Source organism: Haliotis rufescens, unplaced genomic scaffold (genome assembly GCF_023055435.1).
Source record: "Haliotis rufescens isolate VD_foot unplaced genomic scaffold, xgHalRufe1.0.p SCAF_8, whole genome shotgun sequence".
NCBI lineage: Eukaryota > Metazoa > Mollusca > Gastropoda > Lepetellida > Haliotidae > Haliotis > Haliotis rufescens.
Genome location: NW_025964372.1, coordinates 29,147,450 through 29,168,823, shown reverse-complemented (window position 1 = coordinate 29,168,823; position 21,374 = coordinate 29,147,450). Strand labels below are relative to the sequence as shown.

At 42.2% G+C, this 21,374-nt stretch overlaps 1 protein-coding gene across 4 annotated transcripts in view; it reads left to right on the top strand.

Moving 5' to 3' along the window:
• Positions 1 to 21,374, top strand: part of LOC124120390 (vacuolar protein sorting-associated protein 52 homolog) — a 49,657-nt gene that overhangs the window by 6,828 nt on the left and 21,455 nt on the right. For all 4 annotated transcript variants that reach the window (XM_046483201.2, XM_046483200.2, XM_048388936.1 and 1 more), the window contains exons 4-10: positions 9,438 to 9,513; positions 10,751 to 10,818; positions 11,984 to 12,097; positions 12,812 to 12,873; positions 13,381 to 13,531; positions 15,286 to 15,386; positions 16,783 to 16,915. In XM_046483201.2, coding sequence (XP_046339157.1) covers positions 9,438 to 9,513; positions 10,751 to 10,818; positions 11,984 to 12,097; positions 12,812 to 12,873; positions 13,381 to 13,531; positions 15,286 to 15,386; positions 16,783 to 16,915 — 705 coding nt within the window. The remainder of the gene's footprint in view (positions 1 to 9,437; positions 9,514 to 10,750; positions 10,819 to 11,983; positions 12,098 to 12,811; positions 12,874 to 13,380; positions 13,532 to 15,285; positions 15,387 to 16,782; positions 16,916 to 21,374) is intronic.

Here is a 21,374-nt window from a genome sequence, read left to right as displayed (position 1 = left end):
TTGGTACACAGCTCCAGGGAATACAACACAAACATAAAGGGTTTACGGGTTGTTACACCGCTCCAGGGACCAGACAACACAAACATAAAGGGTTTACGGGTTGTTACACCGCTCCAGGGAATACAACACAAACATAAAGGGTTTACAGGTTGTAACACCGCTCCAGGGAATACAACACAAACATAAAGGGTTTACAGGTTGGTATACAGCTCCAGGGAATACAACACAAACATAAAGGGTTTATGGGTTGGTACACAGCTCCAGGGAAGAAAAAACACAAACATAAATGGTTTACGGGTTGTGACACCGCTCCAGGGACCAGACACTGGGTTATTACACCACACCTTGGACCAGACAACACAAACATGAAGGGTTTACGGGTTATTATACCACACCTTGGACCATACAACACAAACATAAAGGGTTTACGGGTTGTTACACTGCTCCAGGGACCAGACAACACAAACATAAAGGGTTTACAGGTTATTATACCACACCTGGGACCAGACAACACAGACATTTGGAGTTCATGGGTTGTTACACCGCACCAGTGACCATACAAGACAGACATTTGGGGTTTCTGGGTTATTACACCACACGTTGGAGTAGACAACACAAACATTAAGGCTTTGTTGGTTATTACACAACACCTTGGAGCAGACAACACGAACATTAAGGCTTTTACGTGTTATTATACGAAACCAGGGACCAGACAAGATGGACATTTTGGGTTTCTGGGTGATTACACCACACCTTGAAGCAGACAACACAAACATTTGGAGTTTATGGGTTGTAACACCGCACCAGTGACCAGACAACACAAACATTTGGAGTTTATGGGTTGTAACACCGCACCTGGGACCAGACAACACAAACATTTGGAGTTTATGGGTTGTAACACCGCACCAGTGACCAGACAAGACAGACATTTTTGGTTTCTGGGTTATTACACCACACCTGGGACCATACAACACAAACATGAAGGGTTTACGGGTTATTATACCATACCAGGGACCATACAACACAAACATAAATGGTTTACGGGTTGTTACACCGCTCCAGGGACCAGACAACACAAACATAAAGGGTTTACGGGTTGTTACACCGCTCCAGGGAATACAACACAAACATAAAGGGTTTATGGGTTGGTACACAGCTCGAGGGAAGAAAAAACACAAACATAAAGGGTTTACGGGTTGTTACACCACTCCAGGGACCAGACAACACAAACATAAAGGGTTTACGGGTTGTTACACCGCTCCAGGGAATACAACACAAACATAAAGGGTTTACGGGTTGTTACACCGCTCCAGGGACCAGACAACACAAACATAAAGGGTTTACAAGTTATTATACCACACCTGGGACCAGACAACAGAAACAATTGGAGTTTATGGGTTGTAACACCGCACCAGTGACCAGACAAGACAGACATTTGGAGTTTATGGGTTGTAACACCGCACCAGTGACCAGATAAGACAGACATTTTTGGTTTCTGGGTTATTACACCACACCTAGGACCATACAACACAAACATGAAGGGTTTACGGGTTATTATACCATACCAGGGACCATACAACACAAACATAAATGGTTTACGGGTTGTTACACCGCTCCAGGGACCAGACAACACAAACATAAAGGGTTTACGGGTTGTTACACCGCTCCAGGGAATGCAACACAAACATAAAGGGTTGATGGGTTGGTACACAGCTCGAGGGAAGAAAAAACACAAACATAAAGGGTTTATGGGTTGTTACACCGCTCCAGGGACCAGACAACACAAACATAAAGGGTTTACGGGTTGTTACACCGCTCCAGGGAATACAACACAAACATAAAGGGTTTACAGGTTGTAACACCGCTCCAGGGAATACAACACAAACATAAATGGTTTACAGGTTGGTATACAGCTCCAGGGAATACAACACAAACATAAAGGGTTTATGGGTTGGTACACAGCTCCAGGGAATACAACACAAACATAAAGGGTTTACGGGTTGTTACACCGCTCCAGGGACCAGACAACACAAACATAAAGGGTTTACGGGTTGTTACACCGCTCTAGGGAATACAACACAAACATAAAGGGTTTACAGGTTGTAACACCGCTCCAGGGAATACAACACAAACATAAATGGTTTACAGGTTGGTATACAGCTCCAGGGAATACAACACAAACATAAAGGGTTTATGGGTTGTTACACCGCTCCAGGGAATGCAACACAAACATAAAGGGTTGATGGGTTGGTACACAGCTCCAGGGAATACAACACAAACATAAAGGGTTGATGGGTTGGTACACAGCTCCAGGGAATGCAACACAAACATAAAGGGTTGATGGGTTGGTACACAGCTCCAGGGAATACAACACAAACATAAAGGGTTGATGGGTTGGTACACAGCTCCAGGGAATACAACACAAACATAAAGGGTTGATGGGTTGGTACACAGCTCCAGGGAATGCAACACAAACATAAAGGGTTGATGGGTTGGTACACAGCTCCAGGGAATGCAACACAAACAAAGGGTTGATGGGTTGGTACACAGCTCGAGGGAAGAAAAAACACAAACATAAAGGGTTTACGGGTTATTATACCACTCCAGGGACCAGACAACACAAACATAAAGGGTTTACAGGTTGTAACACCGCTCCAGGGAATACAACACAAACATAAATGGTTTACAGGTTGGTATACAGCTCCAGGGAATACAACACAAACATAAAGGGTTTATGGGTTGGTACACATCTCCAGGGAAGATGAGGTGAAATTGGGTTTAACGTCGCGTCCAAGATTATTGCACTTATATAGCGACGTGCATGCACGTGTATGTGTGTGTGTGGCTGCTTGTACTAGTCCGGACTCCGATTTATAGTGCTAGCTCACTGAGATACCATGCCGCAGTTTAACATGAATACCTCACTCAGACACAGTATACTGACTCCGAGCCGACCAGTCCTTGTTTTAGCCCCTTAATGCCGAGCGCCAGACAGGGTAACAACAAGTACAATCTTTTAACGTCTTTTTGTATGACGCGGCCCGGGATCGAACCCTGGACCTTCCGCTCTCCGGGCGGACGCTCTACCACAAGACCACGGAGGCGGTCTCTCCAGGGAAGAAAAATCACAAACATAAAGGGTTTACGGGTTGTTACACCGCTCCAGGGACCAGACAACACAAACATTAAGGGTTTACAAGTTATTATACCACACCTGGGACCAGACAACACAGACATTTGGAGTTTATTGGTTGTTACACCGCACCAGTGATCATACAAGACAGACATTTTGGGTTTCTGGGTTATTACACCACACCTTGGACCAGACAACACAAACATGAAGGGTTTACGGGTTATTATACCACACCTTGGACCATACAACACAAACATAAAGGGTTTACGGGTTGTTACACTGCTCCAGGGACCAGACAACACAAACATAAAGGGTTTACAGGTTATTATACCACACCTGGGACCAGACAACACAGACATTTGGAGTTCATGGGTTGTTACACCGCACCAGTGACCATACAAGACAGACATTTTGGGTTTCTGGGTTATTACACCACACGTTGGAGTAGACAACACAAACATTAAGGCTTTGTTGGTTATTACACAACACCTTGGAGCAGACAACACGAACATTAAGGCTTTTACGTGTTATTATACGACACCAGACAAGATGGACATTTTGGGTTTCTGGGTGATTACACCACACCTTGAAGCAGACAACACAAACATTTGGAGTTTATGGGTTGTACCACCGCACCAGTGACCAGACAACACAAACATTTGGAGTTTATGGGTTGTAACACCGCACCTGGGACCAGACAACACAAACATTTGGAGTTTATGGGTTGTAACACCGCACCAGTGACCAGACAAGACAGACATTTTGGGTTTCTGGGTTATTACACCACACCTGGGACCATACAACACAAACATGAAGGGTTTCGAGTTATTATACCATTCCAGGGACCATACAACACAAACATAAATGGTTTACGGGTTGTTACACCGCTCCAGGGACCAGACAACACAAACATAAAGGGTTAACGGGTTGTTACACCGCTCCAGGGAATACAACACAAACATAAAGGGTTTATGGGTTGGAACACAGCTCCAGGGAAGAAAAAACACAAACATAAATGGTTTACGGGTTGTTACACCGCTCCAGGGACCAGACAACACAAACATAAAGGGTTTACAAGTTATTATACCACACCTGGGACCAGACAACACAAACAATTGGAGTTTATGGGTTATTACACCACACCTTGGAGCAGATAACACAAACATTAAGGCTTTACGGGTTATTACACCACACCAGGGACCAGACAACACAAACATTAAGGCTTTACGGGTTATTACACCACACCTTGGAGCAGACAACACAAACATTAAGGCTTTCAAGTTATTACACCACACCTTGGAGCAGACAACACAAACATTAAGGCTTTTCAGGTTTTTACACCACACCTTGGAGCAGACAACACAAACATTAAGGCTTTCAAGTTATTACACCACACCTTGGATTAGACAATACAAACATTAAGGTTTTACGGGTTATTACACCACACCTTGGAGCAGACAAGACGGACATTTTGGGTTATTGGGTTATAACACCATACCTTGGAGCAGACAACACAAACATTAAGGCTTTGTGGATTATTACAGCACACCTTGGAGCAGACAACACAAACATTAAGGCTCTACTGGTTATTATACCAAACCAGTGACCAGACAAGACAGACATTTTGGGTTTCTTGGTTATTACACCACACCTTGGAGCAGACAACACAAACATTAAGGCTTTACGGGTTATCATACCACACCTTGGAGCAGACAACACAAACATTAAGGCTTTACGGGTTATTACACCGCTCCAGGGACTAGACAACACAAACATTAAGGGTTTACAGGTTATTATACCACACCTGGGACCACAGAACACAAACATTTGGAGTTTATGGGTAGTAACATCGCACCAGTGACCGTACAAGACAGACATTTTGGGTTCCTGGGTTATTACACCACACCTTGAAGCAGACAACACAAACATTAAGGCTTTACGGGTTATTACACCACACCTTGGAGCAGACAACACAAACATTAAGGTTTTACGGGTTATTACACCACACCTTGGAGCAGACAACACAAACATTAAGGCTTTACGGGTTATTACACCACACCTTGGAGCAGACAACACAAACATTAAGGCTTTACGGGTTATTATACCACACCAGGGACCAGACAAGACGGATATTTTGGGTTTCTGGGTTACAACACCACACCTTGGAGCAGACAACACAAACATTAAGGCTTTACGGGTTATTACACCACACCTTGGAGCAGACAACTTAAACATTAAGGCTTCCAAGTTATTACACCATACCTTGGAGCAGATAACACAAACATTAAGGCTTTACGGGTTATTATACCACACCTTGGAGCAGACAACACAAACATTAAGGCTTTACGGGTTATTACACCACACCTTGGAGCAGATAACACAAACATTAAGGCTTTACGGGTTATTACACCACACCAGGGACCAGACAACACAAACATTAAGGCTTTACGGGTTATTACACCACACCTTGGAGCAGACAACACAAACATTAAGGCTTTACAGGTTATTACACCATACCTTGGAGCAGATAACACAAACATTAAGGCTTTACGGGTTATTACACCATACCTTGGAGCAGACAACACAAATATTAAGGCTTTACGGGTTTTCATACCACGCCTGGGCCCAGACAACACAAACATTAACAGTTCACAGGTTATTGAAGAACAACAGGCTGTTACATCAAACCAGGAGCGAGATTTCGAAATCGAGATTGAATGCAAATCTGAAGAGAACATTTTCCACCAGATGATTTGTAGATTGTAGGGTAAAGCAAATATCTGGGGTATGGTATTTAAGCTTGAGGTGACATGTTTTGCTATGATACGGCACACATAGGACTGGTATGTCCGTTGATTGTAGACTAATGTAGCAGTGTTTCACAACGGGCATAAACCTGGCCTACTCTGATCACAAGGAGGTCTGGTAAGATTCCCTCCCGCATTCCCCACTCAGAAATATATATAATTTTAAAGGACTGTGCAGCAATGCATACATATATGACTTTTGGAGGGGGTTACGGGATGAAGTCTTTCCACAAGTCTCAAGGTGTGTTTAGGTGAAACTTTCCCAAACTGACTTTCAGTGTTGGCAACACTAATTTTGTTACAAAAATTCTAAAACCTGCCAAAAGGTATTATTTAATAACAATAAATGTGTTGATTCATTTGAAGTGACTGCCAGTTATTAAGTATAATAGTTAGGGATGGGAGAACAAAGCTTAGGAATACAGCTTGGATGCATCACTGTGAACATGACTTTTTTAAGTTACCATTTCTTTGCCCTTTAACTCAGTTAAGCGTACTCAGAGTTACAGATAAGCTGCATGTTTGTGTAAAATACCCCCCCAAAAACATTCAAAACCCAATCACTTTGCATACAGATATGCATGCATTACATGAAAAACTCAAATGTATAAAAAAAACATGCATAAGCTCTGCAGTACTTCAATAACAGAAAAGTTCAACATGTGTTAGATGGGAATAATGCCCTGTGGTGACATAACGATGTGTTGAGTTCTTTATTCAGATATATTCAAGATCAAACATGTATATGAGCACACAGCAGCACTCTGAACCAGACAAACCTCTAACTGTCATTCCCCAGCAACCTACCTCCCTCACGTCACATATTCCATCGCACAGAACATTACTTACCAGTGACAAGTTCTGCTGACAACATTGAATACATGTACTATCACTCGCTGGACGCCGCCATCTTGAATAGAGTCTTGCTCTCGCAAGCTCTTGTTATATATTTCCAAACTAACTTTTCACATGGTCTTTTAAGACATGGTTAAATTGCAGGATTTCTTTAAAGAATTCTTATTGAAAATACTGACTCAGTTCTGGGTTAGAGAAAATCAGAGGACAGAATTTCTTTACCACTTCCAGAAAAAGCTGCAATCGAGCAATGGAGTCTGTGGGTCCTATTGGTCTCTTGTGAAGGTGGATGTACATTGTTCTTATAGGCAAACATGCTTTATCTTGTTACAGTGTTGTAAAAGCTGTGAGCTGAACATATTACATGTTATGAACTACACCAATTCCCCAGTCCATCCCCCTACTGCGCAGTCCAGCTTGTGTCATGGGAGGCCCTGTCAGCCCACACAACACATGAGTTTCTGTGTGGTCAGTCAGGTATTTGTTTGGGCTTGGCCTGTGATTGGGTCTGCTATTGTTCAGTTATTTAGTCCACAGGACCACCAACACCTTTGCAGTTCAAACAATTAAGAAAAAGTCACTTGACCAAGGACAGATGACCTCTCATTTGCCTAAAATTCAAATCCACCTGAAAATATTTTGAAACATCTTTGTTCCTTAACTGTAAGGAAAAACCTTTTACAACTTGAATGGGATATTTTTAGTTTTACTATTACTTGAGCAAAGTTGTCTAGTTACATCATGAATATTATCATGTACGAAAGGTCGCAGCCCAAACACTTTCATTTCTTGTAAGGCCTCTTTTTTAGTAGTGATTTACATTTTTTTCTCCAAAACATTAGTTGTTGAAGGAAATAAAAATATACTTTAAATGTTTAAGTAATCCCATAAAACAGTTGTTAGGATGAATAAAAAAATGTTTTTTATATAGATAGAAAAAAGGTTATGTCCCTTCCTATATTGACCTATTTTGTAGTTTTTTTCATTACTGAAATGAATTACCAGACTGGGTAGGAAGACAAAAAAGACATATAGTTATGAATATTATTTTGGCACAGATAAGAACTATACTACTTAAAAGAAATTAAAGAACACCGGATTATAAATATTACTATTGTTAATCTGTCATGTCACAGATTGACTACTGTAATATGAAAAATATGATGTTCTTTAACTTCTTTTGAGTAGTATATGCTGTTGTGCTGGTAATGTTAACAGTTGAAGTTATACTAATGAATTAAGTATTAATTAAGTCAACAGGGAAAGTAGACAAACTTATGTTATCAAATTATCAGAGAACTAAGAGAGCAAAATGATTGTATTTTGATTTTAGGGCAGTATATAAACAGAGAGATTCAAGACAAGACTGCTAGTTTTACACGTAATCAGCGCACAGTTTAATATCATGGAATGAAAAGTTAGGTCCATTAGAAAGAAGGTCAACATTAACCAGATTGTAGATTTTTTCAAGGGAATGCATTATTTGGGAAGCAAGTGTAGTTCTTCTGATACTGGCACCAGATTTGTTTGTTTATAGTTTAACAGTGTTTGACACTGACAAAAAATGTCAGTAGTCCAATGGTCACCAGCAAAAAGAAAAAAATTACTTGTCCTGTTAGATCTCTACTGGGCACAGTGGCCCCAAATAAAAAGGGTTTTAAAGGAATTACATCTTTCTGCAATTAGAATGGGATACCAGCCACTGTACCACGCAGGGTTGTTTAGGTTGCTAGGGGGCACGGGTGGCCCAGTCGTCTAAGGCGCCGCGATTCGCTGTGCAGAGTTGTGTCCCTTGGGCACGCCAGAAACCTATGATTGTGGGTTCGAATCCCGGTTCGCCCCGATTATGTTTCTAGGTTTGTCAGCACCATACCCGTGCACGTGGGTTTCACCGAAGTGGTAAACGTCTGAGACCTGCATCACTTCGGGCTTTCCTCCCACATTAAGCTGACACGCCGTGATGTAACTGGAATACTGTTAAAAGCGGCGTTAAAATCCAGCTCACTCACGCACTCCCTCACTCACTCTTTAGGTTGCTGGTTTTGTTTAGAGTTAAGAGTTGATCTATCGCTGATTTCCAAAAACTCCAAATTTAACTTACTTTGTTTGTCCCAAAAATAACACTATACCACTGGATCAGCATCTTTCTAATTTTACTGGCTCTTTAGATACTATACTAGGTTCGGACCAGGGGACCAGTGTTTGTGTCAAGTACTGAGTTGCATGATACTACCTTGTGTAGTGGGTGAGGAACTCTGGAATGTCTGCTGACCACAGACCGCCTCTGTGGTCTAGTGGTAGAGCGTTCGCCCATAGAGCCGAAGGTCTCGTGTTCGATCCCTGGCCTTGTCATATCAAAAGACGTTAAAAGATGGTACTTGTTGTTACCCTGTGTGGCGCTCGTCATTAAGGGGCTAAAACAAGGACTGGTCGGCTAGGGGTCAGTATACTGTTTCTGCGTGGGGTATTCATGTTAAACTGAGGCATGGTATCTCAGTGGGCTAGCACTATAAATCTGGCACTAGTTTGGACTAGTTTCTACTAATACCAGTTGATTCAGCTTTGAGTCATCGGAAGTAAGTGATGATTATACAGTCACACCAGTAGGAGCTTGTACATTTGATATCTGACATTTGTTTCAGGGTGTGGACCTTCGTCAGTATTCCAAGCAGATAGAGAAGGAGTTGTTGGATGTGGAGAATGCCTCCATACAAGACTGTATCTTTCTGAGAGAACTGAGACCACATTGCTGTTAGCCCTGGCAATAGGCTTTTGGGCCTGATTTACCCATCCCAGCCCTAATAGGCTTCTCTACTACATGCATGTACTGCAATATTGAAGGCAGGGGCCCATCACTTAAAGACTTGACCCGTGAAGATCCGGGGTAGAATAGGTCTTCAGCAACCCATGCTTGCCGTAAAAGGCAACTATGCTTGTTGTAAGAGGCGACTAACGGGATTGGGTGGTCAGGCTCGCTGACTTGGTTGATGCATGTCATCGATCCCAATTGCATGGATCGATGCTCATGATGTCAATCACTGGATTGTCTGGTCCAGACTCGATTATTTACAGATCGCCGTCATATAGGTGGAATATTGGTGAGTGCAGCGTTAAACAACAAACATACTTAAAGACTTGTGTGAACTGTTGCTCAAATCACAAGGCCACATTCACTCACAGACTTACTGATCATGCTGTAGGATTTATTCTTGCACAAAACGATTTTTCCAACTTCACATTTAACACAGATTTTACATTCCCAGTTCCCAGTTAAGCTGTTCACTCATCCTTAATGTTTGCAAATGCATAAAAATCCAATAATTCTTATATTAGAAAAAACTTTACTCCTGAATGCTGAAGTGTCATTGTGATCAGTGGATGTATGGTAGTTACGAGGGACCGGCGCCACACAGAATGGACTCATCAAATTCACTTATGTGTAAGAAAATTCCCACACTCAGCTGTTCCATATGGCATCATGCTTAGTGTAAATTGTAAAACCGTATTCGACGTAATAAGCGCCCAGGGCACTCTCAAAATTAGAAATAGGGGGCTCTTATTACGATATTATTTCGGTGAAAATAAAATTCGTGTTCATGTACGACAGAGATATTTTTCCAGAATTTAATTGCCCACAATTAAGGTTGCATATAAGCACACGAGTGCGTATCATACGCGAATAAATAAGTCTTGTGTACATTGATCAATCGGAAGGGGTGCTAATTGGGATTGTTCACTAGCCAATATATTCGCAAATATCGCCGTGGGCCCTTATTAGAGCGGGGCGCTTATTACGTCGAATATGGTGTTATATTTTCTTAAGCTCTTTTTTATTGTATTACATATTTTACTCATAGTTTAGTTTTACTCCACCTGAAGTGATCCAAGGATTCTGATTTTCATGTCAATTTTCGTAAGGGTTTGAAATGTTTGTTATGTCCTTGACCTTGGTTAGATATCAAAGAGAGCCAGAATATTGCCAGCTTGCACAAACAGATTGCCGCCTGTGATACCATTCTGGAGGTGAGTGAGTGGTTGGAACTCTCCTACAGTTAGTGGGTGAGTGTTTGAGTGAGTGAGCTGGTGGGTGTGTGGGTGAGTGTGTGTGGGTGAGTGAGTGTGTGTGTGTGTGGGAGTGAGTGTGTGTGTGTGTGGGTGAGTGAGTTATGGGAGTGTGAGTGGGTCATGAGTGGATGACTGAGTGAGCAAACGGGAGAGAGAGTGGATGGGTGGAACCCTCATACAGTCAGTGGGTGGATGGGTGGGTGAGTGAGCATGTGGGTGAGTGAGCGTGTGGGTGAGTGAGTTATGAGAGGGTGGGTGGGTCATGAGTGGATGACTGAGTGAGCAAACGAGAGAGAGAGAGTGGATGGGTGGAACCCTCATACAGTCAGTGGGTGGTTGGGTGGGTGAGAGAGCGTGTGGGTGAGTGAGCGTGTGGGTGAGTGAGCGTGTGGGTGAGTGAGCGTGTGGGTGAGTGAGTTATGAGAGGGTGGGTGGGTCATGAGTGGATGACTGAGTGAGCAAACGAGAGAGAGAGAGTGGATGGGTGGAACCCTCATACAGTCAGTGGGTGGTTGGGTGGGTGAGAGAGCGTGTGGGTGAGTGAGCGTGTGGGTGAGTGAGCGTGTGGGTGAGTGAGCGTGTGGGTGAGTGAGTTATGAGAGGGTGGGTGGGTCATGAGTGGATGACTGAGTGAGCAAACGAGAGAGAGAGAGTGGATGGGTGGAACCCTCATACAGTCAGTGGGTGGTTGGGTGAGTGAGTGTTGGTGAGTGAGTAGCTTGGAGCAATTCAGTGAGTGAGTGTGTCACCAGGGTGTTTGTGTGAATGACCGTGGTGAGTGAGTCACCAGGATGTTTGTGTGAGTGACCGTGGTGAGTGTGTCACCAGGGTGTTTGTGTGAGTGACCGTGATGAGTGTGTCACCAGGGTGTTTGTGTGAATGACAGTGGTGAGTGTGTCACCAGGGTGTTTGTGTGAGTGACCGTGGTGAGTGTGTCACCAAGGTGTTTGTGTGAATGACCGTGGTGAATGCCACTTTGAACAGTATTCCAGTTAAACCGTGTCTGCTTAATGTGGGAGGAAAGCCCAAAGTGATGCAAGTGTTTCATGTTTTACGACTTAGATGAAACCCACTAGAGCAAGCAGGTGCTTTGTTTGACCCTGACCCTGTATTTGTGTTACAGCGGATGGAGATGATGCTGAATGGTTTCCAGGGCGACCTGAGCAGCATCAGTAATGAGATTCAGACTCTACAGGATCAGTCCATCACCATGAATGTCAAACTGAAGAACAGACAGGTCAGTTTGCATGTAATGAGCTCTCTGACAACAGGAATGAACACGAGCCGAGGGTGACATATTTCTCTATGAGGATTCCAATCCCCCCTCTCCAGGCATCCAGGTTACCATTAATTTGTCTTGGCATCCAATTTAAGAACTCTGAGCTCATATCGGTGTACACAGCTGGTACACGTAAATTAGACTGAGATTTCACATGGAATGTAAAACCGTGCATGCTCATATAATAAACTTAGGGCGAAATATGTTTTTGGTCACTCATGGCCAGGAAAAAGGTCTAAACATACATTTCAGCTGACATATTGGCATCTGTGCACCAGGTTATAACAATTTTTGGCATAGGGATTATCACTTAAAACCGAGCATGCTCATATAATAAACTTAGGGCCAAATATGTTTTTGGTCACTCATGGCCAGGAAAAAGGTCTAAACATACATTTCAGCTGAAATATTGGCATCTGTGCACCAGATTATAACAATTTTTAGCATAGGGATTATCACTTAATATGGCTTTGCATCTGGCTATCAAAAGGGGTTGGCACCCTCTCCTATTCCTCTAATGATCACACGGAACTGAGAGACCCCTGCATGAGACTGATTCTCAACTCGAAATACCCGAGGTTTACATATGAATTTTGTTGAAATCAGTATTCCCAGCTTTTGTTGACATTGATTCTTCTCCTGTGAGACTGATGTGACTGTGGTGTGTTTCAGGCAATCCGAGGGGAGCTGAGTCAGTTTGTGGATGAGATGGTGATCCCCGAGAGTATGATCACGTGAGTTGTTTCCACGATGTTGCCATGCACCAGATACTTCTGATCTTTTATAGGGTGAAACGATACATCGTAGCATCATGACTTTTCATGCTCCAGATACTGCTGATCTTTTATAGGGGTGAAACGATACATTGGTTCATTGTGACCTTTCATGCACCAGATACTGCTGATCTTAAAAGGGGTGAAACGATACATCGGTGCATCGTGACCTTTCATGCACCAGATACTTCTGATCTTAAAAGGGGTGAAACGATACATCGGTTCATCGTGACCTTTCATGCTCCAGATACTGCTGATCTTAAAAGGGGTGAAACGATACATCGGTTCATCGTGACCTTTCATGCACCAGATACTGCTGATCTTAAAAGGGGTGAAACGATACATCGGTGAATCGTGACTTTTCATGTGTCGATGCAATACACGATACATTTTATCCCTCCAGCATATAATGACTTTCTTGTTTAACATTTCCAAGAATGCTGATGTGTACATGCTTTTGTTTTTCAGGCACATATTAGATACAGCAGTAACGGAGCGGGAATTCTTAGAGCAACTCCATGAACTCAACCACAAGATTAACTTTGTCAAGGAACAGAGCTTCAGAGAAGCACGGTCCTGTCAAGATGTGAAAGATATACTAGAAAAACTTAAAATAAAGGTGAGATTTTGAAGAATTGTCTTGCCGGTGGGGATTTTAGGATAGGTCCACAGTACATTATGGATCTTGACCTGTGGGGATTCCAGGTCAGAATAGGTACCCAGTATATCATGCTTGCCTTGTCGTGTGGGGATTCTAGGTCAGAATAGGTACCCAGTATGTCATGCTTGTCTTGCCCTGTAGAGATTCCAGGTTAGGATAAGTCCCCAGTATGTCTTACTTTTCTTATGAGTCTGAATTCCATGTCAGAATAGTTACCCAGTATGTCATGCATATCTGGCCCTGTGGGGATTCTAGGTCAGAATAGGTACCCAGTATGTCATGCGTATCTGGCCCTGTGGGGATTCAAGGTCAGAATAGGTACCCAGTATGTCATGCATATCTGGTCCTGTGGGGATTCTAGGTCAGAATAAGTACCCAGTATATCATGCTTACCTTGTCCTGTGGGGATTCCAGGTCAGAATAGGTACCCAATATGTCATGCATATCTGGCCCTGTGGGGATTCTAGGTCAGAATAGGTACCCAGTATGTCATGCATATCTGGCCCTGTGGGGATTCTAGGTCAGAATTGGTACCCAGTATGTCATGCGTATCTGGCCCTGTGGGGATTCCAGGTCAGAATAGGTACCCAGTATGTCATGCATATCTGGCCCTGTGGGGATTCCAGGTCAGAATAGGTACCCAGTATGTCATGTGTATCTGACCCTGTGGGGATTCTAGGTCAGAATAGTTACCCAGTATATCATGCATATCTGGCCCTGTGGGGATTCCAGGTCAGAATAGGTACCCAGTATATCATGCATATCTGGCCCTGTGGGGATTCCAGGTCAGAATAGTTACCCAGTATATCATGCATATCTGGCCCTGTGGGGATTCTAGGTCAGAATAGGTACCCAGTATATCATGCTTGCCTTGTCCTGTGGGGATTCTAGGTCAGAATAGGTACCCAGTATGTCATGCATATCTGGCCCTGTGGGGATTCCAGGTCAGAATAGGTACCCAGTATATCATGCTTGCCTTGTCCTGTGGGGATTCTAGGTCAGAATAGGTACCCAGTATGTCATGCATATCTGGCCCTGTGGGGATTCCAGGTCAGAATAGGTACCCAGTATATCATGCGTATCTGGCCCTGTGGGGATTCCAGGTCAGAATAGGTACCCAGTACATCATGCATATCTGGCCCTGTGGGGATTCCAGGTCAGAATAGGTACCCAGTATATCATGTGTATCTGGCCCTGTGGGGATTCTAGGTCAGAATAGGTACCCAGTATGCCATGCTTGTCTTGCCCTGTAGAGATTCTAGGTCAGAATAGGTACCCAGTATGTCATGCTTGTCTTGCCCTGTAGAGATTCTAGGTCAGAATAGGTACCCAGTATATCATGCATATCTGGCCCTGTGGGTATTCTAGGTCAGAATAGGTACCCAGTATATCATGCTTGTCTTGCCCTGTAGAGATTCTAGGTCAGAATAGGTACCCAGTATATCATGCGTATCTGGCCCTGTGGGGATTATAGGTCAGAATAGGTGCCCAGTATGTCATGATTGTTATACTGACACTCACAGGTGGCTTAGAGTCAGTTGTATACAGGCCGCTGCAATGTGCCTGGAAATATTGCTGACAGTACATGTGTGAGAAAAACTTGGTCAGAATTTATTAATAAGGAAATAGATGCTTTTCATCAATGCATGATACAAGAATGTTTGGCTTTGTTTTATTGACAATAATATTTTTGAATTTTGCTTTTTCAACAGGCAATAGCAAAAATCAGAGAATTTCTCCTCCAAAAGATCTACTCATTCCGAAAAGCAATGGCAAACTATCAGATCCCACAGAATACCATGTTAAAATTTAGGTAAGTTGGTTCAAGATGCAGGGAATAGCAAGAATGTATGCTCTATGTACAAGAGTGACATGTTCTAGAGCTGTACATGTTGTTGATGCTCTATGTACAGTTCCTGGTTTCAAACCCTCTGAGGTCACTCTGTCACACGGGATGGGTGTTACGAAGATGAAGCATGGGTCCAGTGGCGCTGTTTTGTTGGAGCTACTGTACTCGAGTGGGAGGTGCTTATCACAGCGACACAAAGTGTAAATGCAGTGTTGGAAATTGGCACTAGTCCTGTCGTCCTTGCCAAACTGCCCAATAGTTAAAGGGCAAGTTCACACGGAAATGAACCTATTTTTCTTGTACTTTTTCCACATTAAAAATGTTAACCTAGAAATGTCATAGACAAAAATATAAAAATATCTGAATTAATTAACATATTTTTCGCATTAAAACTATTTATATTTTTCACATTTACCAAGTGTTCTATTTCCATAACAAAAACACCATGGCTTATGCCCCTTGCAAGATGACGTCATTGGTGCCACTGGATAAACATTATGACGTTATCATGCTTTGTTAGAGCTGCTTCACGTGGTGTAGGTACAGGTGTGTGATTCTTGTGTCTCAGATGCCAGCCAGCATAGTGTTATGCTGAGTCACCACTGCTCCGGAGTGTGTCATAGGCCATGTTGTTTTACCGTACTTGATATCTTTTGCGTTGAGAATAGACAGGGACCCAGTTGAAATGGCACCAATTACGTCATAATCTAAGGGGGATAACTCAGGCCTGTTTAGCTCGAAAAACGAAGGCCTCATAACGGCATATCATTTTCACACGATTGTGAGCTTCCTACTTTCACTGTGAAAAAAATGAGTGTATATTTTCAAACACAGATACTAACTAATTCTAAAGTTGAGTTTTGTTTAGAAAAAGAAAGAAAGTGATTTTTGCGTGTACACTTCCCCTTTAAGGTGTGATAAGGACTAGTAGAAATGTGCCCTTTTTAAGGGTTTTGATACATGTTATCATTATCAGGACTAGTGGACTAAAACTGTTTGTTTCTATCTCTGAAATGCATTATTTAGGGGCGGTCGGGTAGCCTAGTGGTTAAAGCGTTCGCTCGTCACGCCAAAGACCCGGGTTCGATTCCCAACATGGGTTCAATGTGTGAAGCCCATTTCTGGTGTTACTGTCGTGATATTGCTGGAATATTGCTAAAAGCGGCGTAAAACCATTTTTACTCATTTGGTGATAATGTGCAACAATCATACATCAAAACGCTGATCAGTGAAACTGCCAGCCAAAGTATATTGGGCAAAGTTATAATTTGTTTATTTAAATCAGTTCCAGTTGCAATTAACCTGTATGAACATTTATCATATCAACTGAAGATATCATATTTATTGTTTTCATTGACAGGTTTTTTAATGAGTTTTTAATGGCTAATGAGCGTCACATTGCCAAGGAAATACGAGACGAATACATTGACACAATGAGCAAAATATACTACTCGTACTTCAAAGGGTATTCCAGCAGACTGATGAAACTACAAGTAAGTAGTCTTGTGGACAATAGCATCCTCTATCATGTATCAGCCTTGCATATCTGCTTCCTTCAAATCAAAATAATTCCTCCAAGTACGCTCCAAGGTAAAAGTAATTGTGATCATATAAGTACATATATCAGGGATTTATCTGGCATTCCAAACTAAGTGAATTAGTAGGAAAATTAGGGAAAAGTCGTTATTTTGGTCATGGGATTTAAAAAAAAGTTTATATTGTCTTAAATTCCTAATATTTTAACATTGCATTCAATGCTATAATGTTAAACTAACCACAAAAGCCTCTTCCTCTAATTATATTATTCATGTTTGTTGGCCTTGCTATCTGTCAACTCTACAATGCATTAACATAAGTTACAAGACTGGTTTGATATGAATCGGGAAGTTTTTAGTTTCAAATTTAGAAACTTTTGCTGACATTTGCCGATGTGGGGCTGAATGTTAATAGATAAATCCCTGATATTTGAAATTGATAATGACTCTGATGATATGGGCAGAAGGGTAAACATTGATTATTCCTCTGTGTGCACAGCAAACCACTGTCAAGGCAGACCAGACCTCTTGGTGCCCGTACAATACATACTGGGGTAGAAAGAAAGTGTAACTCAAATATTCTTCCTCTTCCTAAATTGCAATATCTTGAACTCATTTCACCTCACCCTAATATAATTCTTAAAGAGGTGGAACAGCCAGACTTCCCACCATAGCTTATGCAGGGAACAAAAGAATTGCTAGGCAGAATTTGAAATTGAAATTGTTTAAATTTTAACTCTCAATAGACATTTAGAAGTAGGAGGAACGTGGAGACATGACACTTTCATGGATAACAACTTCTCTACTGGTTTTATTGACATATCAGGGCTACTTCTATATATGTTCAATACGCTTCTTGACCCAAAAGGGCCGGTTGGGTACCCTAGTGGTTAAAGCGTTCGCTTGTCATGCTGAGGACCCGGGTTCGAATCCTGACATGGGTACAATGTGTGAAGCCCTTTTCTGGTGTCCCCCGCCGTGATATTGCTGGAATACTGCTTAAAGCGGCGTAAAACTAAACACACTCACTTACACTTGCCCCATATAAGCATATACATGTATATTTAAACACAGGTAGCTAACTCAGTGTTCACCGGTTGATGGGGCAAGGAGAAGCCCTGTCATGTTGTTACTAACAGTAAACAAGTAGTCATCCGTTAGGAGTGTCATGTTTTCATGTTTAATAAAAATAATTTAAATGAAAAATCTTTATGAAGCCAAGGGGAATGCTGGGAATCGTTTTCATCCATGTAAGAGACCAATACACGTTATACAGCATATATATATGTTTGTTAATATATGAATAACTACTTATATGCAAGAGATAAGATTGGTTTGATGCACAAACGAACATACTGGTATATTGTGTGAACTGACGCTTATGAACGCATCACATGTGACATCATAGGTCCGTGAGTCGATATGCACCATTTGTCTTGTGCAGGATTAGCGTGTAAAGTTTGGAAATCATTGCAGCATATCATGAAAAAGAATTAAGACACTCTTTGGTAACACTTGACTAATTGTTAGTTTTGTCATTAGTGGTACACATTGGAAACATCTCTTCTTAATATACATACTTCTCTGTATATTCTATGGTTCGCATTTCTTTTGGTGGTGAGTATACTTTGTGGGCCCACTGAAGAAACCTTTGACCAATCACTGGTTTGTCTGGTTTTCTAGTTTTACAGGAGGCCTTTCATTTGAAAGGTTCATGCAACACTGAATTGCAGTATCCTTTCATATCATAGATTATAAGACAGCCTCTGTGGTCTAATGGTAGAGCGGAAGGTCCGGGGTTCGATCCCCAGCCGCGTCATACCAAAAGACGTTAAAAGATGGTACTTGTTGTTACCCTGTCTGGCGCTCGGCATTAAGGGGCTAAAACAAGGACTGATCGGCTCGGAGTCAGTATACTGTGTCTGAGTGGGATATTCATGTTAAACTGCGGCATGGTATCTCAGTGAGCTAGCACTATAAATAGGCATCAGTCCGGACTAGTACAAGAAGCCACACACACACACACACATGCATGCATGTCGCTATATAAGTGCAATAATCTTGGACGCGACGTTAAACCCCATTTCACCTCACCTATCCTAGATTATATATACATACTCTACATCACACTTGATTCCACATCCATGCATTGCTTCATATTGCCTAGGGGGCACGGGTGGCCCAGTCGTCTAAGGCGCCGCGATTCGCTGTGCAGAGTTGCGTCCCTTGGGCACATCAGAAACCTATGATTGTGGGTTCGAATCCCGGTTCGCCCCAATTATGTTTCTAGGTTTGTCAGCACCATACCCGTGCTCGTGGGTTTCACCGAAGTGGTAAACGTCTGAGACCTGCATCACTTCGGGCTTTCCTCCCACATTGAGCTGACACGCCGTGATATAACTGGAATAATGTTAAAAGCGGCGTTAAATCTCACTCACTCACTCATATTGCCTAGGGAACAATGACCTTGTAAATAACAGGGACCACTAGTTTTATCTCGTAATAACTGTAGTTCATTATAATATAAGCATATATACAGCAAATATAAAGCAAATGGCCGCAGTTAAAAAAACCAGTTCGTTATATCCGCAATAAATATTGCAATCAGTCTGAAGTTCTGTGATTGGTCGACCTTGACAGTAGTTTGTGGATGCAGCCAATGGGGTGACAGAAATGATGTGATCACGTGTTGAGGCTGTACATCTAACACTGTATTTTGTCCTTTTTGCATCTATGCTTCATGCCATCCATGTCAATACTTCACAGACTTGTACACTTTGTTCCTCCATCACTGATAGATGCAGACTGCTGCTGTGCAGCCTGGTGCTAGGTTAAATCCATGAAGCAAGTCATGGCTGCCAGGGAATGGGATGTTAGAGACTGCTTTGACCAATGAATGATCAGATTACCGGCCGTGTTTCTCGCTGAACAATGTGAAGCATGGGCCTCAGCAAGCACCTGCTTCAGTGGCAGGCATCGTACTCTTTGCTAGGGCTGGCTAAAAAAATCTATAATCGTAATTATCGTCGATGAGAAAAAATATTATTGATTATAATTATGTGATTGTTGTCATCGATTATAACTCACAATAACTATTGTGATGAAGTATTGACTGGTTATTGTCAATCATGTCAATTTTCAAAGACGGAAAGCAACTGTTTTCCTTATATCTCAAATGTCCACAAGGTCCACAAGGTATTTTCTGATATTTATCGATAATTGATCGATATTTAGGTAGTGATTATTGATCTATTTTGAGAGTCAGCTCTACTGTTTGCATAATGTTTATACACACAGTAGGGCTCAGTTGACTTCGTCCATGAGCTATACTCAGACTCTTTAGATGAAGATTAAGAAAGCTAACTAGTAACTACTACACAACATAGCAGCTGTATGTACTTAGAGCAGGGCTCTGACAGGTAGAAACAAATGCACTGAAGTACCCATGCTTCAAAACCCGAATACCCGATTTGAACAATTGTACCCATGCTTCAAAACCTGAATACCCGATTTGAACAATTGTACCCATGCTTCAAAACCTGAATACCCTATTTGAACAATCGTACCCACGATTCAAAACCTGAATACCCGATTTGAACAATCGTACCCATGATTCAAAACCTGAATACCCGATTTGAGCAATCGTACCCATGCTTCAACACCCGAATACCCGGTTTGAACAATCGTACCAATGCTTCAAATCCCAAATACCCTATTTGAGCAATTGTACCCATACTTCAAAACTCGAATACCCGATTTGAAAAATTGTACCCATGCTTCAAAACCTGAATACCCGATTTGAACAATCGTACCCATGCTTCAAAACCTGAATACCCGATTTGAACAATCGTACCCATGCTTCAAAACCTGAATACCCGATTTGAACAATCTTACCCATGCTTCAAAACCTGAATACCCGATTTGAACAGTCATACCCATGCTTCAAAACCCAAGCCAGAATCAAATACCCGATTTGAACAATAAGGGAATGACCATTTCATATTCTGATGGGCACCTTGAATTTTGTTTGGGGACCAGATATTTTTATCAGCTACAGATGTAAAACCAGATATATATTTTAATTAAAACTATGACTCTCAATATATTTTTTACCAAACTTTATGCAACAATGTCCCCCAAGAATTTCAGATGGTCATTCATGCCACACAATAGACTTTTTGTCTTTTTTCTCAGCATCATGGACCGCCTCCGTGGTCTTGTGGTAGAGCGTCCGCCCGGAGAGCAGAAGGTCCAGGGTTCGATCCCAGCCGCGTCATACAAAAAGACGTTAAAAGATTGTACTTGTTGTTACCCTGTCTGGCGCTCGGCATTAAGGGGCTAAAACAAGGACTGGTCGGCTCGGAGTCAGTATACTGTGTCTGAGTGGGGTATTCATGTTAAACTGCGGCATGGTATC